Source organism: Pezoporus wallicus, unplaced genomic scaffold, assembly GCF_028554395.1.
Source record: "Pezoporus wallicus isolate ANWC-B61680 ecotype Strahan unplaced genomic scaffold, APGP_CSIRO_Pwel_v1 contig_5524, whole genome shotgun sequence".
Classification (NCBI taxonomy): Eukaryota; Metazoa; Chordata; class Aves; order Psittaciformes; family Psittacidae; genus Pezoporus; species Pezoporus wallicus.
In genome coordinates this window covers 2,341,511-2,368,656 of record NW_026636622.1, presented here as the reverse complement: position 1 = coordinate 2,368,656, position 27,146 = coordinate 2,341,511, and the positions used below count along the sequence as shown (strand labels likewise).

Below are 27,146 nucleotides of genomic sequence, written 5' to 3'. Positions count from 1 at the left end.
GGCCTGATCTGGAGTCTCATCCATAAAACTGAGCATCTTTGGGCGAAGAGGGGATAGGGTCTCCAACAGTTCAATGTATGCTGTGCATGCAGCACTGCTGTCAGCAGGAACTCTACAAGCTGCAGACCTGGTTGGGCCATCATATCTTACCTGAGGACTTCACACCTCTCATCCCATAGACGTAAATATCTTTGACGAAGGCCTGGAGCTCCACATCCTCACACACCACCTCATCACTCTCATAGTAGATGTGAATGACATCCTCTACAAAACTGTGGACACCAGAACAAATGAACAGAACAAATGAACAAAACAAAAGCAAAAGGAGAAAGCAAGCCTGCCATTCTCTGAAGACCTTCTACCAGTCTTTCAGAGGAGGCAGATGCTGCATAGGGAAAGAGAGAAGGGCAAAAGCAGGTCTCAACACCCTCCTACCTCCTTCCCACAAGCAGTGTGGATGCACAGAGGCAACTCTGATTCAGTTCTGACTGCAGCATTACTTTCTTCCCCAACAAAATAGATGCTGGACCCCACTGCATCCCCTGAACAGTCCTGTGCACTTTGTTGTCTTGTTTGAAGCTTTACTCCTGCTTGGACCTCTGTTATTACATTCTACATCCTTTTCTTCACTTGATACAGACTCCCTTTGGTGTATCAAGAGGGGTTCCCAAACTGTGATAGTAGCACCATCCTCTGTGTGATATTCCAAATCTGCTCCTGAATACCATTCAAATAGTTGATCCCTTCCTACTGCACATCCTTTTCAGACAATTCCAAAGTGGGATTGGCCCAGGAAAGTTCTCTTTGGGAAGAACAGGTCTAGAGCTTTCTCCTACACCCACTGCATACAGCAGACATCTCTTCCCTATTCAGTTCCTCTTCTCAAAATCCCTCTTTCTATAAAAGCTTCCTGGGCTAACTTACCTCAGAAAGGCTCTTAAAACATTAAGATAACAAATAGTTCTGAAAGCTGTAAAATAGGTAACCCTGGTTTCCTGAAAATTTAAATTTAAATGGTTAACTGAGATATTAACTGGTTTGGTGAGATACTCTTAACTCTGCAGGTACTTATAATCTCTTGCTAAATATTTTGACAACCCATAGGACGAAACGTTTGACTGTGGAAGATGACTGATAGGATTAAGAATTAATCATCCAGTACAGATTTCTCCCTAGTAAGCTATAAATGCGTTGTAATTCACAGACTTTTACAAATCTGTCAATGTGGCTTCTCTTAGCCAACTAAGTTAAAAGTTGTTACTGAGGCAGACAAACAGCTGCATAAACACCAAGAGTTTAAGTAATTTTGGCTTCCAGAGGAAAGAAAAGAAAAATCCTGCAACATACAGATATAAAGCTGCCCTGCATGAGCTCTGCCTCCAAAACCTGGGACCTGTGCCAAATGCATGCAGAAGGTAATCCTTCTCTTACACAATGGCAGCAGTTTAGAACCTCTTCCATGCAAATATAAATTAGTATATGAAGTGTTGATAATCCTCTTGGGTTGGAATATCTTTGGGTTGGAATATATCCCTCTGCAGTTAGATCAGAAATAAGAAGATGAATGTTAGAGAAGGGGTTTAAAAATTTGCCATGTGAACCTCATTGTTTCTATACAGACAACTTTATCAGGTTTCTTAAATCTAGGCCATCTACTACATGTGAAACAATGCTGGGTAGAGAAGTTACTTCATCAGAAGAGTGAAGACTGATACCCCTATGTAGTGTAGGAGGTTCATGGTGACTAGACACATGCATGACCATGGTTTCATGGGTCAGGATATCACACACTCAAAAGGGTACTGTTCACGTCATTTATAAAGTCAATAATTCACTTACAAAGAATCTCTCAGCCAAGGTTGAGGCAGTGTAACATCTTCCTCTAGCTGGGTAAACACCCACAAACAGTCAAACTAAATTGAGTTAACTAATTACTATCTGGTATTTGAAGAGGCATACCTCAATCAGCAAAGAAAACACAGGAAAGAGAAAAGGGATAAAAAATGGACTACATCAAGAAAACAACCACAGAAAAGTTATAGATTCCTTTTCTCTCATATGGGCATCAGCAATTGCAGGAAATATTGCAAGAAAACCCCTTGCCAAAACTCAGAAAACATGTACTCAACACTTTAAACATTATGTTTGCATTATAAACCTTCTACTTTACATACACGAAGATCTGATTTTTAATGAACAGGTTTTTCAAAAGCCATGTGACCAGAAACAGCTGCATATTTAGCAAACAATTTATGCCATGCAGAATACTTTGCTTGTTAAATTGAATGCTAGTATAGAATAAAAAACAAATAAAACATTCCATTCTGAGGCAGTGTTTCATATCTGAAAAGGAGCCACATCTGTGTGGTTGAGCAGCCTTGCAGTATGTCTCCTGACTCAGGAAGCTGCCCTTCCTGACAAAACACGGGCCTTGTAATTTTAAGGCATTTTAAGAAAGGTTTTGCTCAAATCAGTTGATGCCTAATTTTTGAGTTTTATAACACAACTCTCATGCAAGTCAAGTTTGTGCATAGCAAAAAAAAAAAAAGCTAACTAAATTCCCTTTGCAGGGCTAAATTCCAACTCACTAAACTCTGTGAAATGCCATAGAAGGGTACGTTCTTTAAAGGGTCTTCTGAAATACAGAATGCAAGAAAATAAGGCTAAAAAAAAAAAGCCAGAATTCAGAGTCTTTCAAGGGTGTGCTTGACTATAAGTTTTTCTCAGACGAGAGATGCTGGATGGAAAAGGCACCACATGACTAAACAGCCCAGGTGCCTTTCACACAGCTGTGGTGAAGAGCAAAGTGAGTAGAGACCACAAAAATGAAGCTGTGTCTCTGTGATGGTGACTTTATTAGCCATTTCTAGAACTATGGTCTCTTACCTCTTTACAGCCTCCCACACTTTAATGCCATCATCCCGGTAATAGTAGTAGGGGATATCCTCTTTGCTGTCCATCCCTTTAGCTTTGATCTCCTCAGGGAAGCAGAGGGAGCTGTAAGTCAGATCCTTCATTGCTTTCTGCACCATTTGTACATGTCCTCCTCCACCGGTAGCATTTGCCTGCAGGAAGAATGGCAGGACAGGAACAGTAGGAGATTATGTTCACGTTGTGCCATGACTCCCTTTCCAGTTTTGTAGGAGATAGTATTGAAAATGCTGATGAATCTATTGTTTCAGGAGAACAACACATCTCCACACAAACAAGTACCAAACTGCAGAGATCTACTGCATCTGAGCATGTTGAATTCAGAGATTTCACACCTCTCCCATGAATCACTCTAAATACTCGCATTTTCTCCATAGGTACAGCACCTCCTTATAATGGAATACAGTAATAAGGTACAGAAACATCAAAGTATTTAACCCAAAGCACTTTCTGCCAGCCCTATGCTCCAGAACCAGTATGTATGCGTAGAAAGGCAGCCAGCAGTGTGTTAGAACAGGCTTTTGCTAAACCACTCATTACTGCTTCAGAGTGGTTTAGGAGAGAGTGTTTAGGGATGCAGACTACCATTAGCCACCCTGGAATTTAAGCCAGGAGATCGATCCTGCTGGGTGGCTACTAACGAGGATTGCCCAGGGTTTCAATATATATTACATTTGGAAAACAGAGCCTGTCCATAATAAACAGCACTGCAAAACTCTTTGGATAATCACTGCACAAAAGCTCCCAAATGTTGCTTTTCTATCATACGATGCTAGTGTTGTAGCAGTAGTCAGTTTACACTTACTGTCCTCCAGCTGTTTTTTTTTCTACATTGGAACCAACAAATTCAGGAACTCCAGGATCCCCTCTAGCAGGTCTTATTGATACACTCATCCCATATGCATGGGTGACATTATGCTTCTGTTCAAAGGGATGGGAGTGCCTGCCAGGTCTCCATAGTCAGCAGTGGAATACAGAAGACAAGGAAGGTGCCTGGTTTGAGCCTCTCTTTTCTCCTTGGGTAAAAAGTATGGAGCATGAAAGCTGGTTTTGGTCTGGTGTAAGAGGGACAGAGTTGTTCTGGAACACAGGTTCCCTTTTTGGAAGGACTTCTGAAACCTCCCCAAACTTCCCATTTCCTATTATCATGTTGTGACAGAGACTGCTGTGTGCCAACCTGCTGTGGTTCCTAGATGCAGCATGCCATTTCCGGGGTAGTGAGGGGAGGAAGAGCTGGGCACACGTTAGAGACCAGTGCAGGCAGATTTAGATGTTCGTATTTGACCTATGAGCTGCACTGGAGTCCATGATATATGACTATGCTTCACTGACTCAGACAAAGCTGAGTTTTAATCCTAGCAGATCTGCAGATCTGCTTTTCATTCAAGAAGAAAAGCTGGATCTACATGCTGTGGGCAGTAAAATTGTGGACTTAGAAATCTATCTTGTCTCTACGTTTTTCTCTGGTACAAATTTCCTCTTGCAATCACAAATTCTTTTGCTCACCACCCTGCCCCAAGGTGAATAACTGAGTACTTTTAAAAACTGTGTGCATACATGTGCAGGGATGTACATGCACGTTATGTTACTTTGCACTCCTATATTCATACCCAAAGCCACATCAGCTATGAGTGAAATACTGACTCACTACTGACATTGGCCAGTTCTGAATTGGCTACTCAGAGAAGAGGTAAAGGGTAACATCTTTAGAACAGCAAGGCACCAGTTCTGTGTGCCACTTTCTCAGGTGATATCAGTTATGTTTGCCCTTCAGTAGAAAAGTCAAGAAATAAGGAATATCTGATGATTAGAGGATAAAAATACATATGGAGCAATGAAGCATAATGAAGATTCACAAAAGGGATTACTTACCTTATCAAAAAGACCACATTCACAGATAAGCTGTTCTCGGGCTTTGGTATTGATGGCTATCGTGAAGCGCATGTGTGGCACCAAGAGCTGTGAAATGGGACAAATAATAAAAGAAATCAAATTCTCTGAATTCAACAGCAACCATGTGTAAAGTTTGAAGTCCTGGAAGTCCTGGTGGCTTAATTGCACATTGCCTTGCCAGGCAGCCAACCAAACTATCTCAGATGAGCTATCACTAGGACTTCTTTTTGGTTTGTCAAACTAATGTGATAACCACCCTGACCCACATATATCCATTCATGCAAGAACCAACCTTGAAGAGGGGATGTACAGCAGGCAGCTGTCGGAACATAGCTATGCTGAACACCTCTGAGACTAAGTGTGTCCGTAAGAGATGGGTCACTGTCTGGTGGATGTGGAAATCAGAAGAACGAACCCAGATTTTAGCTAGCAGCCAGTCATATGTGGCATCTGAAGGAAGGAATATGGGATTGTCCGGCCCAGGCTTTTGACCAAGCTGAAAGATGTAAGAAGAATACAAAACTCCAAGTCATTCATATTTAAGATGAGACAATAAGCAGTATGACAATGTGTCCCTTTACCCTGACAATAAACCCACCTGGATTGCAATGGGTACAATTTTATTCTCCAGATTCTTATACAGCAGACAGATGGGTGCAGCCAAGTACTGCATTGTGCATGGGTCTGTTTTATTGGCATCCACACCATCCAGCAGCTCATAGTCCACGATGAAAATGTTTCCTTGCTGGGGAGGGAAAAAAAGAAGCATGATGTGTTTTAACAGAGTGTAAGCAACAAGGCTCAGAACAAAGGTCAGGAACTTTTGACCAGAGGCTGGCTTGTACCCTGTGGTTATGAGCGGCCACTGGCCCACCCTTGCTCATAGAACTGTAGAATGGTTTGACTTGGAAGGGACCTTAAAGATCATTGAACTCAGGAAGAGTCAGGGATGATACCACTGAGACAGCAAGCACCTTTATGTAAACCACCTGACTTGGGGCTGCTGAGTCCAGTAGAGAGCTCTCTTGAGGTCCAGGGCAATGATTTTGCTGCGTGCCCTCTCACTGCCCTGAGGATCTTGAACTCCACCATCCCATAATCACTGCAGCCACCCAACTTAGAGCTGTACCTTTACTTCCTCCTCAAGGGTTAGGTTCCTCTCCAGACTGCATTCTACCATATCCATAGTCACAGGCAACTTCTTGGGTATCTCTGTACATCTCCGGATCAGCACAGGATTGCATCCATTCAGGAACTGGTAGCCAAACATAAAATCTTCCTTCCAGTGCTGCATCACATATTCTAAAGGAAAAACAAGCCTGCAGCATCAGTATCTGTGTTACATCAATACCCTACTGCATTGTAAAATTCCCCCTGTCCTCCCATCTTTTCTTATACTGCACTGCAATGTCAACTAAAGAAAGTAGTAAGAAAAAGATTAAAAAGATGCCATAGAATTTTAAGAAAAATCACTTAAATGGACAATGTAAACTTTGTTTTTCACTTTAAGAAGGATTATATTATATTCATATAATTTGTCTCTCAGTGTACAAAGGTGATAAGGAGCAAAATATTCCAGGCCTATAAAAAATACTCTCTGAAGACCACCTTCTCAGGTCTTCCATGATGATCGTTTTTTCACTTGCCCGGTGAGGCGGGGGGGCGAGCCCCAAGGGGGGCTCTCACTTCTGGTGCCAAGCGCCCAGCATGTGCTGGGCGCAACCCGCTCCAGGGACAGCGGCAGGTGGGGAGTTTGACTGCGGCGGTACACCTGTCAAAGCGTAATGCAGGTGTCCTAAGGGGAGCTCAGGGAGGACGGAAACCTCCCGCGGAGCAGAAGGGCAAAAGCTCGCTTGATCTTGATTTTCAGTACGAATACAGACCGTGAAAGTGGGGCCTCACGATCCTTCTGGCTTTATGGGTTTTAAGCAGGAGGTGTCAGAAAAGTTACCACAAGGATAACTGGCTTGTGGCGGCCAAGTGTTCATAGCGACGTCGCTTTTTGATCCTTCAATGTCGGCTCTTCCTATCATTGTGAAGCAGGTAATAGGGAACATGAGCTGGGATTAGACAGTCGTGAGACAGGTTAGTTTAACCCTACTGATGATGTGTTGTTGCAATAGTAATCCTGCTCAGTATGAGAGGAAATGCAGGTTCAGACCCCTGGTGCGTGCGTTTGGCTGAGGAGCCACTGGCACGAGGTTACCATCTGCGGGCTTATGACTGAATGCCTCTAAGAACCCACCTAGACGTAGCGATAGATTCTATGATTCCGCATCAAATCCTCCCGACTCAACCAGATGGAAAGGCCAGTGAGGAGTTGTGTTAGATACTTGTCAAGCTGAGATAACTTGATCTCTTGGGAGACCAAAAGTATGAATGAGCAAAAATTTTCATGAAATACAAATGCAAGTGACTGGGATATATTAATTAATATTGATAAAATATAATTCAGACCACATTTTGAGTCAGTACAGTGCAACATTCTTGTAATTTCTTCAGAAATATTCCACTGCAATACTTCTATTCCTGTGATAGTTTTTTCCAAATGAAATTTTATTGCTATTATTAAAGAAGGAAGAAAAGTGACTATTAAGAGAAGAAATTAGCACGGAAGTAAAATTTCTCCTCTTCTAGTTAGATCAGTAAAAAGCAGTACAGCAGGGTTTTTTGAATACCTTTCAATATGCATAAATAAAACGTTCACACCTAGTCTCTTCCCTCTGCTTTAGCTATCTAAAGCATCACTAAGGTGTTTTTGGTTTTTAACTAATTTGCTTGTACATTCTAGAAGAAACATCATGTTGCTTTTGATCCAAAAACCTTTCAACATCTTAAGCATTTTCCCTTTCAGTGTCTGGCAAAGAGCAAAGCAAAGACCCAGATATCACTGGGACAAAGCATATTCTCTACTTTGGCGTCCACCTGTCCTGTCAAAGCCAAACGTGCTTCCAGACAGGCTGTTATTACTTGCTTGAGGTGCCAGAGCTGGTGGTTGGAGGACGATGTTAGAAAATGAAAAATTAATCAGCATACATTAGTTTTCCTCATAGCTATCTATGTTAGTAGAAACTGTTGATATCATATGGCAGACATCCGCACTAGTTTGTTTTGCACAAGTTCTCTTAACATTTCTTGTAAGCATTGAGTTAAGGCTCAGTTGCTCATCTTACAGAATAGTACAGTTGTAAAGGAAAAGGTATTGCTCACAGTTTCCCCCTCCATGCATTAGCCCACAGACCTGAATGCAAGTTCTGCAGCAGTACCAAAAAGACAGAGAAAACTGTGTATCTCACAAGGAGCACCTCACAATACTTAAAGCAGCTGCCCCAAAATAACATTGTGACTAGCATATTTTATTTATTTAACGTAAGGTGTCCCTGCCCACGGCAGGGGGGTTGGAACTAGATGATCTTAAGGTCCTTTCCAACCCTAACTATTCTATGATTCTATGATTTTAAAATCCTTACTCTTCAGATCTCAGGGTATGCAGTACAGAGGGATCAATCCAAAAAAGCTGGGAGAAGGGAAATACAGAGGAACATGGGTAGGGAAAGCAGTGGCTGGAGCAATTCTCTTAGCTGAAGCTGGGTGAGGGGACACTTGGGGAAGGGTTTTGAATTTGACTCAATAAAACTCCTCATTCCCTCATTCATTGTTTTGTTGTTTAACATGTTTTTTGCCTCTGCTTATTTTTCAATTGCTAACATAAACCCAGATTGACATGTCTTCTTAATAAAAAGTTAGCCTTGGCTACTCCATCTCTTTATTGTTACACATGCAGTACCACTGGATATTTCCCACAATTGCAGTGTTCTGTTTCCTAATGTCATGTCGCCAGTTTAGCCTACAAGTTCAGATTCAGAAAAAATGTGATTAATGTAAAAAATCCCATTGGTGTCTTCATGGGAAAAATGAAACAAATAAAGTTTTCCACTATTGCCTGATTTCAGACAAGGCAGAAGTTTTTTCCGAAAGCAGTTTTTCTACAAAGGGTGAAAAGATGAAAAAGATAGGCCTGAAGGAATGCAGTGATAATTTAAATTATGCCAACATTACAATGCTTTCTAACAGAGCAGAAAACAGTTAAATTTACTTAAAGTTGACATTTACATCATCTCTGTCAATTTTATAATGAGTTTGGAGCTGTATCTGAAGTCTACACCAAGCAAAAAATGACTTGGACAGAAACCACATTGCTGAAAAAAACCTTGAACCCCGTCTCTGCCAAGGCTTACAAATATGCAGGTGCAGTTGCATTAACATAAATGTTAATCATTGGTCTCAGATAAAACTCACAGAATCGGCCTTTTCCTTGTGCGTATGAAAATGTAACCAATTAAATTAATTGTAGATCATATCTAATTCTTGTGTTAAAAGTACTTAATGAAGCAATCTTATTAAATGTAACAAATTGCTTTAAGCAGTTTTTTTTAGCTCTGTCCACCTTGCGTGCTTTATTTTATACCTGAGACAAGGGGTCTCCAAATCATACCCAAGACCACAGAAATGACTCTTATTTCTGTTAATTGATTTTTAGGCAGCCTGAAGAGAAGAAAAACTCCAGAGCAGGAAGGAAAAGTATTTTCCTTTGCAGAGTCTGAACAGGCTGTTCACACATATTTGAGGAGCCACACATTAACCAGTTTATAGTACCTGTGTATCTATTCTATCAAATAATACAGAAAAAAAAAGTAAAATAATGTAACCATGGGGATTAATGTACATTTTGTACTGTACATTAACAGCAGAAGGTTGGGGCTGGCTCAGAAGTCAAAGGTTTCCCAGCCCTGCTTTATGGAAATAACACCACGAACTTCAAAACCCATGTGTGTGTGCACTTTTTTTCACTGGGTTTTCAAGTAACCGCTAAGATTTCCATATTGAAAAAAAGTTAAAGAAAACAAGTGCTTCGTCTTTGATATGTTAATACGACATCAATGGAGTTTTTAACAGTACAAAAGATACTGCAGAAACTGAGCATCTCTGAATACAAAAGTGAAATTCACACTCTTAGAGAGGGATGTAGTATTCTAGTAAGAAGATATGAGTATGAAAAGGCAAGTACAGCATTTAATGCAGTATCCACACACACACAAATAAAAAACAACATGTAATTCTGAAATATGTCTGAAAAGTGATATAATTTTAAATAAATATCACAAGCCTTTTCAGGCCAAGCAAGAACTAATTTTCAAGAAGTATCATGGCTCCTCAGATTGTGGTCTGATGGCCCATCCTGGCTGCAGCTGGACCAGGTGAGGAAGTTACAGCTCCCAGGTCATTCTCTCTTTGTGACCCATTCCCCGATCTGTTGGCCTGACAGCATGAGCCTTCATGCCCGCAAAGAGTTCTGCCAAAGTGACAACCATTGGGAAAAAATTACCACTGAAAAGTGTTTGAGCTGCCCCATGTCACTGACACAAACGGCCAGTAAGAACTGACTGAGAGGAGCTACAGGTGTGGTTATGACTGCAGAACTGAGGTAGTGGTACCCTTCCTGTGTTGGGACAATGTTGAGAAGCCAGGACTGTTAGCAGCAGCGCAACCAGGACTGAGCATATGGCTGGGATGTTAGGCAACAGCCTTTGATCTGGTCTGTGTAAGAGGCAGGAGGAGTCACCCTTGTACTTGCCTTTAGCAGAGAACATTTCCAAATGTGCCTTTTTGAGATTTTCCATGTATTTAGATAGCTGAAGTGGGACATACATTATCAAACTTTTAAAAAATGCCTTAACGGCTAATATGCTCTGAAAAGCACTTCCACTAAGCTATTCTAGGTTTAGATGCAAAATACTTATGAAAACTTCTCCTAAGGGACTTGCACATATCTGAAAATACGTTTCTAAAAGTCAAAAGGGACTATGATGCCCAGCTGGGATGAACTCTAGTATGGCTCAGGACAGACAACGCCATTCAGCAGCTCCCAGAGATTTTAATTCACGCCAGATCTTCACCTTTTGCTCTTGCAGGCTGCTGCTGTGATCAGCAGTCTGAAATTAGAGTTTGTTTATGAAAAACCATGGGAGACCAGAAGTGCAGTAAGCCACTTGCTAAGCTAATCAGATATATACAAGACAACTAATTAGTAATTCTTTGATGGAAACATGAACAAATGCTGATAAACACACCAGAGATTGTGTTGCTGATTCTGACAAAGATCCTCTCAAAATCTGCAAAATCACTCCAGGAGGACTGGAACATGTGCATGAAGCGATTGATATAAAGATTCTCCATCCTAAAAATAAAACAAAACACCTCTGAAAAAAAAACCCACCAAATACCAAAAATAATTTCCAGCTTCCTCAATATTCTTCCCCATTCTTTTCCCCCCTTTACATGCCTACACACAAGAATCTTCTCAGCGGTGTATTGTGAGATTGGTCACCCTATAGAATTAAACTTGCTGGTTATACGTTTATACCCAAGCCTGAAATGCATCTCAAATACCCATTTACTAAATTCCATTCTAGGGTTGTTCTCAGCAGCCTACAATAGCAGTGCTTTAAGACCTGTGTCACGTAAAAATTAGAGTCAGAAAAACTAGTGCTTTACACACCGCCAGAAGTTAGCATCAGCTGAGAGTATTAAAGTCATTAGCACCAGTTCAGAAAGAATAGAGTAGTACAGAACGGACTGTTTCTGCTGCCATAGATGGCAGTCAATGTTAAGAGGTGCCTGGAGGCATGTTATGAAGTAAAACTTAGGCAACTGTCAAGCCTGAAACAGGAGATGATCTCCCCAGAGGCCTCTTCGCACCTGACAGGGACACAGAATGATCATACAAGGATCAAAGGGAGGTTAACTACTGGGCAGGACTTTCTGGATTGATACTAGGTGTCCGAATCACAGATGAACTTCAGAACAGAATCCAGGGTGAGGGTTTCTGTTTGCTAGAGAGTGTAAGTCACATACATCTGATAGTATGGTAGAATGTCTGAGATAACATGGTGTGACCTGGGCACATGAGACAGCTCAGAAGGGGACTCTTGGGCCAGAAAGATCCTATTTGCCTCATTAACCCTGCACTATTTCAAAGAGCTCTGCAAGGTTGAGTATTTAGGCTTATCCAATGGCCAGGACTGTTTTTTCAGTGACATGACATGAAGTGAGTGGACAGTGACTTTGTTGCCCCAAGCAGATTATGTTCAAATGTGGTTAACTGATGACCTGCTCAAAACAGCTTTTCTTCATCAGGGTCTGAAGGGTGTATTGACACCATCTTCCTGCATGTGACTGAAAGGCTTATTGTAGTCCAGGGAGACGAGTATCTCTAAGGGGTGACTCTGAGAACTAAGTCAAAAGCCTAAGGTTGCAGGTGCCAATAGTCCTTCTTCCTATGCTTTTCACCAGTGCTTCCTCCATCCATCTATAGCCAAAATAATGTCTAATGAGAATGCTGAGGCTTGGTCAGGTCCCAGCATGAAAAGCTTAAAATAGTGTTGGTTTTGTTTGTTTTTTTTTATTAAAAATTTCTTCAATTCTTTCTTACTTTGATTGACTGCAGAATCATCTGAGAGAAAAGAACCCCATTTTGATATTTCAGTGATACCTAAAAGGCGATCAGATCCTTACCCTGCCCCCAGAGAGATTTTATGAAACTCCTCAAGTTTCACAAACACTTACGCTTTGGAGTAGTTCAGAATGAAGTCAATTCCCTTTTCATTGTCAAACTGGATGTCACGAGGCAGATCACTGTGAGAAGTGGCATCAATGCTCAGGGGAAAGCCTGGATGCCACTCTTTCCAGCTGAGAAAACAAGAGAGGTTGGACTAACCAAATAACCTTACCAACATGAGAACTGTGCCATTTCTTTACCTCCATTGCTTCTGTGACACACCTCTAGAAAGTAAATTTGTAGCAGACACATTTGAGCCAAATCTAGTGACTTAGACCACATCAATATCTACCAGTACTCTACTGAATGCTGAAGCACAATGGAAGGATTCTATTTGGCCACCTACCTTTACAAAACTTGAAATGACTTAGTATCTGTGATATTTCCAAATGCTTGTAATGTTTGGTTGAAATTGGCAGTAGCTTCAAATGTACAGGGAGGGGACAGAGACAGCTGCCCAATGCACACTTGTTCTTGGGGCTACCTTTTTGCAGAACTCTGGTACAGCAGCTAAAAGTACTCAGACATGCGTTCCAGTTCTCCAAAAGGCAACTCTATCAAGAAGATAGTTTTGGTTCAGCTTCTCAGAAGAGCCTTACCTCCTAATGGTCATGCCAGACATTCTCTGCCATGTATGTTTTTGCACTGTGCCCTATTTTCACTTCAAAACAAAGAAGGTGATTTCTGAAGAATACTGTTACAAAAGTATTTCCAAATTCCTGCCACGCACAGACTGCAATGTCTGCTACCAGTTATGCATTTGAATTGTAAATAGTTATTTCCCTAGAATTACAAATGTACAATGCTCCTTTTTGCATACATAAACAAAATGTTGCTCTGTAACTCTAAACTATATTTTCCTCTGCTCTATTTCCCATAATCTATAAGCAAGATATTTTCTTAGTCAAATGATATCAACACTGCACACACTAAGCCTCAGTCCATCAGTTATGAATTGACCCTCTGTCCTTCTGATTCTTAGTCTTATGATAGGGAGATGCAAGTCAAAAAAAAATCTGTTATTTTAAGAGAGATAAAAGAGTGTCTGTAGGAAAATGAAATGTTTAATGGGTTCTGGAGTTACCCACTGATAAAAGAGCATTTTCCCATTGTGACTTTTAGGAGGAAAAAATGTCTATGACTATGTAAAGATGGATATCATAACTGTGTTCTGATAGCACATTTTAGTCACTCAAACGGGGCCAGATGTTCCACTGCACCCCAGTGTAGGAAACAATTAAAACTAGCTTGCTGTAGCAGCCAAAATCCTTCAGTAAAAGCTGACATGTCCAGAACATGCTCCAAAACTGGAGTACTACTTGTAACAGGGAAATGAAATCTGCCTTCAGATCCTCCTTGAAAGCACAACTGTGTGCCAGAGTGCAGAACAGGGACTGTACCACTGAATTCCTACCTAAGCCTTCCAGGTAAACTTATCTAGGATTCATGTCTTTCATAATGCCACTTGCACCACAATGATCATCACAGTGAATTCCATCTAAGTAAAAACCATATAGGGCCAACATAGTAACTTACACTGTCTCTCATCCAGCAGACCAGTAATTAGAGCAGTATGATAATCTGGACATACTCTGACCTGATTAGAATAGGCCCTGGACCTTCTGAGGAGCTGTGGCAAACTCACCGATACATCTTTTGACGAGTCTCAAGCTCTTTGCGCCTGTGCTGCTTGAGAATCTGAGTCTTGTCATCACGGGGGAGCTTTGCTGTGGAAGAGGGGAAAGGAAAGAGGCAGGGTTATGAAATTCCTCTGCCTATCACTGCCCAGGTCTTGAGGAGGAGAGCAAAGTTTCCAAACCTTCCAACTTCTGATCTATACCTTTACAAAGTTTCTGTGCAAAACGCTTACACAATCTAGTACTTTGAGTAGAAGCACAGGTCCCTAAAGAACCTGTGGAAGGAAATAAGCTGCTAACCTGGTGCCTGCAAGGGGCAATTAGCTCAAGCTAGGAACACCTGTCTCAACTGTATAAAAAACCTGGATTCCTAGTGTAGACACTTGATGTGCATATCTAGAGTTAAATGGTCTGAACAGGATCATGGGAATTAATTTTACATTTAGTATCTAAAGGAATTTTCATCAATAAGAGGAATCATAAAATTGTTTAGCTAATCTTCCCTGCTATAAGACATCTCCATGAAACACCTATCCTCCCCCCATGAGCTGTGCTCTCCTCTGTCAGCTTGGGGTAATGATCACGTCTTCTCATCATGAGAACAGAAGGAAAACCCAGTGAGACTTCATTTCCAGGCAGCTTGCTCTTCTGACAATGTATTCACTGTACCATTAAGCAACACAGGCTTCCTTAGTGATCAGAGAAAGTGCAAGGTATGTGACTCACTTTACATACACAAATGGGAAGGAAGCTAAAGCCAGGAGGATGTTAATGGAAATAGTTGTTTGGAGTTTGGAGTTGGAAATATCAGAGGTAATACAACTGATAACATATGGCTAACAGTTTCCAGCTGGCTGTGTTCAAGTTACCAATAGGATTTCACTTGCTTTTGTTCTTTACCTTACCATATCTGAAAGCCACGCAAAGTTGCCTTCCATGGCAGTGTTACAGTTCTTATAAGTCAAATTATGAAAAATTGAAAGCCTGTCTGGAGACCAAAAATAAACTGACACAGAGTTGTGATTGGAACACAAAAGACGTCAAATGCAAAATTCCTCAGCCAGGAGTAGTCAAAAGCTTAATGGGAAGGTAAAACATTTAGTTCCTACCACCACCACTCTTTGCATATACTTCCCAAAATATCCACCTCAACTGCCAGTGCCCAGACCAGCAACCTGCTTGAAAAGCAGTCCTAGTCAGCAGGAAAAGCCCATTCCCTAGGATGCAGAAGTGGACTGGCAGTGGGTCTCCATGTGAGAGACAAGATTAGGAAGTACATGGGGAAAGGAAAAGGAGAGGTGGAAGTACTCTGGATGTTCTGCAGGAAATAAGGTTTCTTATGGCTCTCACCTCTTCCATCTCGAAGGACAACCTCTTTTTCATCTGTAATCCAGCGGTAACAAGGGAATTCCAGATAGTCACCCATTGGCATTTTTACAGTGATATACCTGAGGTACCAGTCATCTTGGTACCAGTATTTCCGTTTCTCAATTTTTATTAGCTGAATTTCTCCAAGGTCTTCTTCCACAGTCACGTCATAGGAGTCAACCTATGGACCAGAATACAGTCGATGACCCACTGCACATGCAGGAAGCACAATCAGCACTACACAACCATACTTGACTTTTCCTGATATGGCAGAAGTACAACTGAACTTTCCAGCTTCTGCTGGGTGAAAAAAAGGAAGACCTATTATTGGACTTCAATGCAACAGAAAGATGCATAAAAGAACAACCAAGAAATTATAACTGATATAGATAGCAGTTGCCTGGAGAACATAAAGAGCCCTGGGAGAGGTGGTTTGGGGCTCTGGAGCTCAGATAGTCTTTTCATCAATTCTCCAGGATACAGGGGAGGACCTTAAAAAGGTTAGAAGGATTGGCCAGGTTAATAAATGGTTAGAAGGGTGGTGCCATAGTCAGGTGTTTGGGTATCTTGAACATGGGACTCAATTTAGTAGGCCAGGACTACTGGGGGCTGGTGGAGCTGGTCTGACAATGAAGGGGAAGAGTGGTTTTCATAGGAGGCTTGCCAGACTGGTCAACAAAGCTTTGAACTAGATGTGTTGGGGGAGGGGGGCATCATTCCATCCCAAGACTCACAGTCAGTTGCCAGCACCTATAATAAATGCTTGGAGCAATGGAGAGATATCCCAGCCGCTCCAGCCAATGAGCTGGCTTCAGTTGGAGCTCGGCTCAGGTGCCTCTATACAAATGCCCGTAGCATGGGGAACAAACAAGAGGAATTAGATATGTGTGCACGTCTACGGGGGTATGATATAACAGGCATCACAGAAACATGGTGGGATGGCTCCTATGACTGGAGTGTTGGAATGGAAGGTTACAGGCTCCTTAGAAAAGACAGGCTTGGCAGGCGGGGAAGAGGAGTTGCCCTTTATGTTAGGGATAGGCTGGAGAGTATGGAACTGTCTGGGGACAGGTGAGCAGTCCACAGAGAGTTTGTGGTTCGGGGTTGAAGGGAATATAGCTATGGGAGACATTATTGTGGGGATCTGTTACAGACCGCCTGATCAAGAGGAATCTGTGGATGAAGCACTCTATAGACAGATAGGTAAAGCCTCAGGCTCACAGACCCTTGTTCTCATGGGAGACTTCAACAACCCTGACATCTGTTGGAAGGACGGTACGGCCCGGCACAAGCAATCCAGGAGGTTCCTCGATTGTGTGGAAGACAACTTCCTTCTGCAAGTAATAGAAGAGCCGACAAGGAGAGGTGCCATGCTTGACCTTGTGCTCACCAACAGGGAAGGGCTCGTTGGAAATGTGACACTCCAGGGCAGCCTTGGTTGCAGCGATCATGAGATGGTCAAATTTGAGATCCTCAGGACAGTGAGAAGAGCTTGCAGCAAGCTCACTGCCCTGGACTTCAAAAGAGCAGACTTTGGCCTCTTCAGGAACCTGCTTAGTAAGGTTCCATGGGATATAGCCCTAGAGGGCAGGGGGGCCCAAGACTGTAGGTTAGTATTCAAGGATCACCTGCTGCAAGCTCAAGAGTGCTGCATCCCAACTAGAAGGAAGTGTGGCAGGAGGGCCAGGAGACCTCCTTGGATGGCTAAGGAGCTGCTGAGGAAACTTAGAGGGGAAAAAAGAGGCTTATAAAAGGTGGAAGCAAGGACAGACGGCATGGGAAGAACACAGGGATGTTGTCTGCAAAGCTAGGGACCAGGTTAGGAAAGTGAAAGACCAGTTAGAATTAAATACGGCTAGGGATGTTAAAGATAACAGGAAGGGGTTCTATAGGTACACAGTGAATAAAAGACAGACTAGGGACAACACAGGCCCCTTCCAGAACCTGTCAGGAGAACTGGCTACCCTGGATTTGGAGAAGGCTGAGGTTCTGAATGACTTCTTTGCCTTGGTCTTCACTGGCAAAGGCTCTGACAGCACCACCCAAGTCTTGGAAGGCAGACACAGGGACTGTGAGAATGAAGACCTTAGGCACACTGTATGAGAGAGGATCTGGTTTGAGACCATCTTAAGAACCTGCACATGCACAAGTTCATGGGACCTGATGAAATCCATCCATGGGTCCTGAAGGAGCTGGCAAATGAAGTTGTGAAGCCACTGTCCATCATATTTGAAAAATCATAGCAGTCAGGTGAAATTCCCAAAAACTGGAAAAAGGGAAATATAACCCCCATTTTCAAGAAGGGGAAAATGGATGATCCAGGGAGCTACAGACCAGTCAGTCTCACCTCTGTGCCTGGCAAAATCTTGGAGCAGATTCTCCTGGAAGACATGCTAAAGCACATGAAAATCAACAAGGTGCTTGGTGACAGCCAGCATGGCTTCACTAAGGGGAAATCCTACCTGACCATTCTGGTGGCCTTCTATGACGCAGCTACAGAACTGATGGGGTAGAGCAGTTGATGTCATCTACCTGGGCTTGTGCAAAGTACTCGACACTATCCCACACGACATCCTTGTCTCTAAATTGGAGAGACATCAATTTGATGGATGGACCACTTGGTGGGTAAAGAACTGTATGGATGGCCGCACACAAAGTGTTGTGGTCAATGGCTCAATGTCCAGCTGGAGATCATTAATGAGTGGCGTCCCTCAGGGATCGGTGTTGGGACCGGTCTTGTTCAACATCTTTGTTGCTGACATGGACAGTGGGATTGAGTGCACCCTCAGCAAGTTTGCCGATGACACCAAGCTGTGTGGTTCGGTTGACACGCTGGAGGGAAGGAATGCCATCCAGAGGGACTTTGACACACTTGTGAGGTGGGCTGATGCCAACCTCATGAAGTTTAACCATGCCAAGTGCAAGGTCCTACAACTGGGTTGGAGCAATCCCAGGCACAGCTACAGGTTGGGCAGAGAAGAGATTCAGAGCAACCCTGTGGAGAAGGTCTTGGGGGTGTTGGTCGATGAGAAAATGAACATGAGCTGCCTTCAGTGTGCACTCACAGCCCAGAAAGCCAACTGTATCCTGGGCTGCATCAAAAGGAGCATGACCAGCAGGTCGAAGGAGGTGATCCTGCCCCTCTACTCTGCTCTGGTGAGACCTCACCTGGAGTATTGTGTGCAGTTCTGGTGTCCTCAACATAAATAAGACATGGAACTGTTGGAACAAGCCCAGAGGAGGGCCACGAGGATGATGAGGTGACTTGAACACCTGCTGTATGAAGATAGGCTGAGAAAGTTGGAGTTGTTCAGTCTGGAGAAGAGAAGGCTGCGTGGAGACCTCATAGCAGCCTTCCAGTACCTGAAGGGGGGCTATAGGGATGCTGGGGATGGGCTATTCATTAGGGACTGTAGTGATAGGTTAAGGGGTAACTGGTTAAAACTTAAACAGGGGAAGTTTAGATTGGATATAAGGAGGAAATTCTTTCCTGTTAGGGTGGTGAGGCACTGGAATGGGTTGCCCAGGGAGGTTGTGAATGCTCCATCCCTGGCAGTGTTCAAGGCCAGGTTGGACAGAGCCTTGGATGAGATGGTTTAGTGTGAGGTGTCCCTGCCCATGGCAGGGGGCTGGAACTAGATGATTTTAAGGTCCTTTCCAACCCTAACGATTCTATGATTCTAACTTACAAAACATTTCAAAACCAGAGAAACATTTTTGCATTCAACCCATCAAATGGCAGTTCTGGTGGCATGTGCACTAATAAGTAATGCCAGCATAAGTAGAAATGAGTAATCATTTCAAATACAACTAGTAAGACACCATGTGGTGCTAAGCAGTTCAGGAGAACAGGAATTGACTCTCACTTTCCAAGAGTGCGAACAGCTCAGAGCAAACCTCAGTAGCCAAGTGCTCCTCATAACAAAGCTGAATTATCTATGGCAACCATGGGAGAAGTAGCCAGAGCCTGCTCTGCTCAGAAGATCCTGCTAAGCTTCATGTGGTCAGAAATAGAAACTTCATTCTCTTGTGGTTTTTCTCAAGACAGTCAACAATATTAAAAAGCAACGAGCTTCTGATATCAAAGGGATGAAGTACAGCGTCAACATGCTGCAGTGCCTGTAGACACTCACCTGCCTGTGTGAGCTTTGTTATTTGGTGCCTGACCTAGACACCACACTCTACCTGTTTTTTCAGAAGCACTTTTTCCGCCTTTCTCAGGCATTTGATATATGCCTACTGTTACCGTCTTACTTGCTAAGAAAAGGCTAAGTCATGTAAGGATCAAAACTGAAAAGTGAAGAAAGATTAAATTCCAGACAGGAGAAGGCACAGGGGAAAAATAATAAAAAAAATAAAAGGAGAAGAAGTAATTTTAAATGCTGCTAGATGGCACTTATTATTTCAACTGTTACAAATGAAAGATTCATAGAATTTTTCACCCACATGATTGGAAGAACACACGTAAGAAGGATCCCTTGGCATCCTTTCCTGTCACATTTTAAATAAAGTTACCCACATTATCAAAAGGCAAGTGTAGAGTACTGTACCTGGGCAGAAATAACCCCAAGTACCATTACAGACTGGGGGCTGACCCACTGGAGATCAGTTCTGCTAAGAAGGACCTGGGAGTAGATGACAATTTGACTATAAGCTGGCATTGTGCCCTTGCCCCAGTATCCTGGGGAGCATCAGGAGGAGGGTGGCCAGCAGGTCAAGGGAGGTGATCCCCCCACTACTTGACCATGGTGAGGTCACATCTGGAGTAATGTGTCCAGTTCTGGGCTCCTCAGTACAAGACAGACAGGGAGCTACTGGAGAGGGTCCAGCAGAGGCCACAAAGATGATCAGGGGTCTGGAGCATCCCTACCTCTCACAATGAGAGATTTCAGGAGTGCCACACTGAAACTCATATGAGGCTTAACAAGGATATTGGAATTTCTTCTAATACACAGCCTAATTCAATTTTAGGCACAAATATTTAAAATGGGTATAGACAGTGCTTGTTTTTCTTTGCTGAAATTTACCAGACTAATCTTAGCCTGAGCTATATTCTCTTCATGCCTATTAAAGCAAAATACATTGAACTGTTTCTTTTAAAAAGGAAGCCCATCATGCCTTACACAAGAATTTGCAGTGTTTATGTCAACAGCACACCCATACACACCAGGTGGCAACAAAATGCTTCACAAATAGCGTGTTAGTCCCTGGCAAGCTTGGGATGACAGTGTCTGTCTGTCTGAGAGCTGAGAGCTAAAAATCACAGAGCTTTCAACCAACATTTTAAAATGATGCTTGTCACTTTTCCTTGCATTTCCATAGCAGAAGAGAAGCAGTTATTTCCCCAGAGCCAGTAAATATATGACTTTTAAACATTTTTTTAAAGTTTATGTTGCTGACTCTTCAATCCCCCATGCTATTCCAGAACTGCTAAAAGGATAACAAATAAAGGTAAATTCATTCCTTTGGTGATTCATAATTTCAAACCAGCTGTGGAAATTGAAAAATGCTGAGTAGCTTTTCTCAGAAATCACAGTAATAGTGCCTTGAGCCACAATGCTGACAGTCAGTGACTTGTGTCAGTGTGGCTAAGTGAATGGAGATTACTCTGTCCCGCAATGCTGGTTTCCAATACCATCCTCATCTTTGCCTATCACATCATGTCCAATATTCTTGACTTCTCTCATGCCAATTGGCACAAATAATTTTGGAAGATGGCTAGAAAATGTAGATAACATGCTCAGATTGTTTCTCATTCTTCAAATCTTCTTTCCAGAAATAGGCAGCACTTAAACCCTTTATATTTCATATTCATTGCCTGCAGCTCCTGGTTTTCTCACCAAAAACAGTGTCAATAAACCATATGCCAGGCTCAGGTTTCACTCTGAGTCAGTACTTCTGCAATTTCGTACATCTTTCCAGGACCAGATGACGCTTTGCAGAAGAGTCTCTCATTACAGACTGTCATACCATGTACCTCAAACTCAGCCACATCCTGCTTGTGCTCCTCTGTATGCAATTACAACACAAAATGAATTCTCTCTTTCAATTTCACCATGATCTTGTTGTATTTGGCAGTGAGGAGCTGGTATTAGCGCCTTGCAGACACACAGTCCAAATGAATCTGCAAAACTATGTGAATTATTACCCACTTGTGTTCATCACTATAAAGGGAATTTAAACTTGTAAAGACTAATGCAATAACCTACAGAAGCAAATAAGAAACTGCATCTGGATCAGGTCTGCTTTGCATTCCACGTTCCATCTTCTCACTCATTTCCAGTTGCAGGGCTAGTTGCATACAGAGGAAGAATAAGGTGACCAAAGACACTGTCTGGATAGGGAAAATGTACTGCATTATTTTTAGCTCAAGTCCTCACGAAAACCTGTTGCCGTCAAGTGACTGGTATGGCACACAAAGCTACCTTCCCAGGAGGTATAAGTACTCCTTTTAGGTGCACGCATCTTCTGCTGTAGTGCTACTAACAGCCACAAACCTCTGTTCATTGCTTCTTCACCCAGCAGGGTCCAACACTTGCAGGTACTTCTGCCCCTGCTGGACCTGGTCCCACAGCAGTTAAAGAGTTTCTGCTGAGCATATACTTAATGCTCACATCATGGAATTTTCTCCCTGTGGCAGGACCTCAGTTCAACAGGATGTTGAGAGTACCAGACTCTCCATCATAGTCATTGCTTAAAGACAGTGAAAATCTCTTTTGTAGTCCAGGGATAAAAGCAAACTGCCTAGTCACTGGAGATGCTGGTGCTTATCTCCTCAGCTGGGCAGGACTCAGCCCTCAAAGGAGATCACCTGAACCCTAAGTGTGCAGGACAATCTGAGGTGTTCTTCAGTCTGTCTTGCTAATGTTAAGCTTAAAATATGTGACCGTTCACCACATAAGAGAGAAAGAATAACTGGATGTCCATTTGAGTGATTCGGATAACAAGGTTCTAAGCTAATGAATGTTTAATCATGAAGGAAAGTAACTTCAACAGCAGCAGCTGCTAAGTCCTCACACCTGAATTTGCTAGAGCGTCTCCTCAGAATACTGGCTATAAATAACTGAGACCATATCTACACAGGTCATCAACACTAACTGTTAACCATAGCTGCAGTGTCTACTGCAGAAGAGGCTGGATACCTAACTTAGGCTGTGAACCCCACAGTTAAAAAAACCCCGACACACCTAAAAGCAAAGCAGCATCATGACAATGAAGTCTCACTTGTACATGCAGTGGTAGGTCTCATTTCCAAAGTGATTTATAAATGCTTCTTTAAAACTTCCAAGGTTGCTTAAATCTCATCAGATCTCTTGGAAACTGTGAGTAAGGTTTCCAAATGAAATACACATTTTGGGAGGTGAAAAAATGACCTGAGCCTATTATCTCCACAGTGGAAAATAAGCAGATTAATGAGATTCAAAACCAGTGCTCAGAGTATTAAAAAATTATAGATGGATAGCCTAGGAGAGGGCACAACACACAGCAGAAATCAAGGTTGGAAAGAATAGCATAAGGTCCTTTCCAATCCTAACTATTCCATGATAGCCCGCTCCCAACTTCTTTCTCACACTTGCATGTTCGTTCTGTTTTCCAGCTTTCATTGAAGTTGCCCTGCATACTTCCCTTGGCAGGTGTTGCAATTCCCACTGGGAGCTCTTTGGTTAATTCCTTAGAGATATCAGGGCTCTACCAGTAAATACTGACCCTAAACATCACCTATAAACAAGAAGGACACACTTTTTTTTAGTATTTATAAGGAAAGTATGAGAAAACCTGAAAGCCCATTGTGTAAGCCAGTACCAAAAGGCCCCCTCTCTCCCCATGGCTGACCGACTATAGCCAGGGCTAACTCCTAGGTTTCAGGGATGAGCATGATTGGTGGCCAGGAATGGCAGCTGACACCTTGGTCCCAGTGTCCTGCTCCAGAGCACAGGCACACAGGGACGAGAGCTTCAAAAAGCACAATCCTGAAGCAGTCAGACTATCCCTTGGGGCACGGGGTGCCACAGAATCATAGAACCAGAGAATAGTTAGGGTTGGAAAGGACCTTAATCTCATCTAGTTCCAACCCCCCTGCCATGGGCAGGGGCACCTTCCTCTAGACCTCTAGGCTCTGTCCAACCTAGCCTTGAGCACTGCCAGGGATGGAGCATTCACAACTTCCTTGGGCATCCCGGCTTTGCGGGTCCGGCCCGAGGCCTCGCTAAGGGAGATGCGCGACGGCTCGTACTCAGTGAAGGCCCTCGGTCTCCGCCGGGGCGGGGCCCGGCGGCCGCGGGGGACACACAAGGACCTGCCCGGCTGCACTCACCGCGCCGCGCTCGAAGTCGTTGTAGAAGGGTTTGTCCAGGAGGTGCCTTTCGCTGCAGCCTTCCGTGCCCTCTAGGCTCAGGTACACGTAGTCGTCGGTGCCCGCGAACCACTGGCTGCCCGTGGCCACCGTGACCGTGTAGGATGGCATGGTCCCACCGCAGGGGCTCGGTTCTGCACTGCCCCACAGACCCGAACGGCCGCTACTGAGCCGCGCTCCTGCCGCTGACCCTGCCTAGCGCTGCCGCCTTCTCCGCCAGGGCTCGGCGTTGCCCGCCCCTTCTCCAGCGCTTGACACACCTACTCCGCTACCCTGCACAGCCCCGCTTATCCCTCCTCGACACCCCCAGGCAGCCTGTGCTGCACAGCCGCTCGCACTGCAGCGGTGTCCCGGTACAGCCGCCCCGCACTGCAACGCTGTACACGTTACAGCCGCCCTGCACTGTAACCCTGTCCAGCACCCTGCACACAGCCCTCACAGTGCACCAGCTCCACGCCAGCACAGTTTACGAGGTCCGACACGGTACTCTCCTCTTGGTATCCTTCCACAGTTGAGCCATCCAACACAGCAGCCAGAGCTCCCTGCATGCAACACGCTGCTCTGCAGAGCAATCCTGCTCCTGCCAGGCACAGCCCTGCAACGTTCGGTGTGGCTCACCACCTCCAGGAGTTTCACCCACACACCCTCAAACTGCTCTGCACTCTAAGCTCACCTCATCACCCCAGTTTACAGGCATACACTCTCTTTTGTGCCCTAACCTTACAGGCATGCTACGTTGACTCAATACCATGAACTACCCAACGCATACACAGCATACATCCCAACCTCTGTATCTTCCAGTTACTCTATAGTCACAACATACTGCATCCTTATTATATACACCAAACCTGCAAATCCATGTGCAGCTCACCCTTTTCTCAGGTCAAGACCCCCATATGCACTACTGCTGGCATGCTTTATTCCCTGCATTCCTCTAAGGTTCTCAGACACCCTGTTGTCTTTGCACAACCATGTGTAACACTAATTTCTGGCATATCTACATATCAGAGCTGTACATACACAGCCAACACCACATTTCCACAAAGTGCTGTAAAAGTCCCACGATCTCACAATTCCCACCCTAAGTTTAACAAGTTTCAAACACTTGCTACCATTAAGATATTATCATTAAGACAACAGAAGAGTTAGGAGTCAATCTACCTGAGAAAATAGCCCCATAGGACTGACACTTGGCACTTAGGCACCAAGACCACCAACACTATTCTGTATTTTCAGCAGATGACTAAATACCACATGCTGTCACCCATTAACTCACTGATGATCCTCCTTCATGCTGCTGCCAGAAGCAGTGCACGATACTGTGCTGGAAGGAGACAGGCTGGGGCTTTTGCAGTTTCCCGTGTCCTTCCACCATTTCTCCATGATCAGACTCAGGGGCTAATTTCCTCTCTGTTGGGCAATGCGAATTTCTAGCAACAGATACACAGAGCAAGCTAAATTAAAACCATCTCAGAAGTGCTTTACTTGTGCTACACTTGACCTCAGGTGCTGTGCTGGATTAATTAGTATATGACACTAATCATACTTAGGTAGTACTTTCAGTCTGGGGCACTCTCTGCCCACAGGTGAGGCTGAGTGGGCATTATTAGCCAGCAACCTTCAAATACGGAGGAAGAGAGCAACTAGTTGACACTTGGAAGTTATTGATGGCTCTGCCTGCCTCTGTTCTGGCAAGCCCATTTGGAAAGCGCCTCGTGACTCACTCCAGCATGCCTGCTGCATCTTGAACTGCTGGCAACACTGCAAGATGTGCTAACAGATTCTCTGCTTCAGCTTCTAGAAAGAATCCTGCTCTTCTTTCACAGAAGTGTGATGATACTGGACTACGCTCACCCAGACAAGCCTGGGAAGGTCTCCTGCATCTCTTCTGTACAAGTGAAAACTCAACCATTTTGTATATTGTGACTTAGATTTCAGGGCACTCCCAAATTCAGGGTATGTGTTTATATACAGTCATATAAAAAATATAAAATAAAATATCACTGTGCCTGCCTTGGCTCTACTGCATTGCTCATCAGGAATTTCTAGTCTGCTGCTGCTTTTTAAATAACAGCCAGCAGCCTAAGATTGCCAACTGTCATATGGCACACCCAAGGTAGCTGGAGAATCCCAGCCCAGAGATCTGACTTCTCCTCTTTAGATTTAACCACAAGGGATTCTTCCGCTGCACTGAGATCCCTTCTGCGGTCAATTACCCCATAAAAGCACACCATAAACTCTTAAGTTCTTCTGTGGTTTTATTTTCCTTTATATTAAGATTTCAAAGAAATACGATTCCCTTTTTGACGAGTGCTCTCAGCCCTAAAGTTTCCAAATTTAGGTTCGGAGCCTTCCTTGAAGGACATTAACAGAACCCCTTTTAACATGCGAAGTGCTTCCGAACCAGCTTCTGTGGGACACAAGGCCACCTTCTGGCCACCTTCATTATTGCTGCAAATATGCAGCAAAGCGGTGTTCAAACCTTGATCCGTGGGTTTCCATGTTTCTTTGTGCTTCAGCTCTGATGCAGCATTTGAACCCTGTCCCATTCTTCTGGGTCATCAGTTTTGTTTTCACACCGTTCGGTTCTCTTCTGTACAGAGGTGTGACTGAGGAGTCCCCCTGCAGCTTTGGAACTCCTCTTACCAGCTCATTAAAGAAAACACTAGCCCTGTACATTAAATTTGTGGGAATGCATTTGTTGCCTTTCCCCAGCTATGTTGCTTTTTGGTCTGTTCTTTTAGCACCTCTCACTTTGTCGTAACTTCCACCTTCAAAGGTTTATTGATAATATTTACTGCTGATAGAATTCCAAACTCTTCATCAAAATCCTCCTAAACAAAATAGCAGGATGTGTAAAAGACAAACCCAACCATTTTATCAAGAGACAACATTATTTCACCCCTGAGGAGACCCACACTGTATGAGACCCCGGCACGATTCTCTTCCACATTGTATCTGGTAGCTGCTTGATGTCAAACAAGGAAAAACCACTACTGGAAATAGCAGTTGGATCCCATAACTGGATCCAAGGTGTGTGTCCTAAAAATTAGACAGACTTGCATTGCAGTGTTTCTCCGGCTCCCCCAACACCACCATGGATTCTTCCTGGCTTGACAGCTAAGCTGCTCAGGGAAGATTGTGCTGTGCTCTGCACATGGCACATCTCCCAGGGATGCAGAGTGAGGCTGGAACTGCTCAGGCTGAGGAAGATCCTGATCCCAGGTCTCCATGTTCCTTTCTGAAACTACCAACCCGATTTAAGCCATCCTCACCACTTCTGGCTGCTTTTCCAGCTGCTGTATTTTAAAGCAGACTGTCAAGCCCTTAGGTAAGATGGTGAAGG

At 43.6% G+C, this 27,146-nt stretch overlaps 1 protein-coding gene across 2 annotated transcripts in view; it reads right to left on the bottom strand.

Annotated features, from left to right (window-relative positions):
• ALOX5 (arachidonate 5-lipoxygenase) overlaps nt 1–27,146 on the bottom strand; it is a 36,684-nt gene that overhangs the window by 5,702 nt on the left and 3,836 nt on the right. The window contains exons 1-11 of one of the 2 annotated variants that reach the window (XM_057401093.1): nt 23,762–23,978; nt 15,430–15,628; nt 14,088–14,169; nt 12,451–12,573; nt 10,956–11,062; nt 5,954–6,126; nt 5,423–5,569; nt 5,117–5,320; nt 4,804–4,890; nt 2,887–3,065; nt 151–272 (exon numbers count right to left, since the gene is read on the bottom strand). In XM_057401093.1, coding sequence (XP_057257076.1) covers nt 151–272; nt 2,887–3,065; nt 4,804–4,890; nt 5,117–5,320; nt 5,423–5,569; nt 5,954–6,126; nt 10,956–11,062; nt 12,451–12,573; nt 14,088–14,169; nt 15,430–15,628; nt 23,762–23,911 — 1,573 coding nt within the window. In that variant the 5' untranslated portion in view covers nt 23,912–23,978. Of the gene's footprint in view, nt 1–150; nt 273–2,886; nt 3,066–4,803; nt 4,891–5,116; nt 5,321–5,422; nt 5,570–5,953; nt 6,127–10,955; nt 11,063–12,450; nt 12,574–14,087; nt 14,170–15,429; nt 15,629–23,761; nt 23,979–27,146 lie in introns of those variants that run through there. The other variant, XM_057401094.1, reaches the window with a different exon arrangement.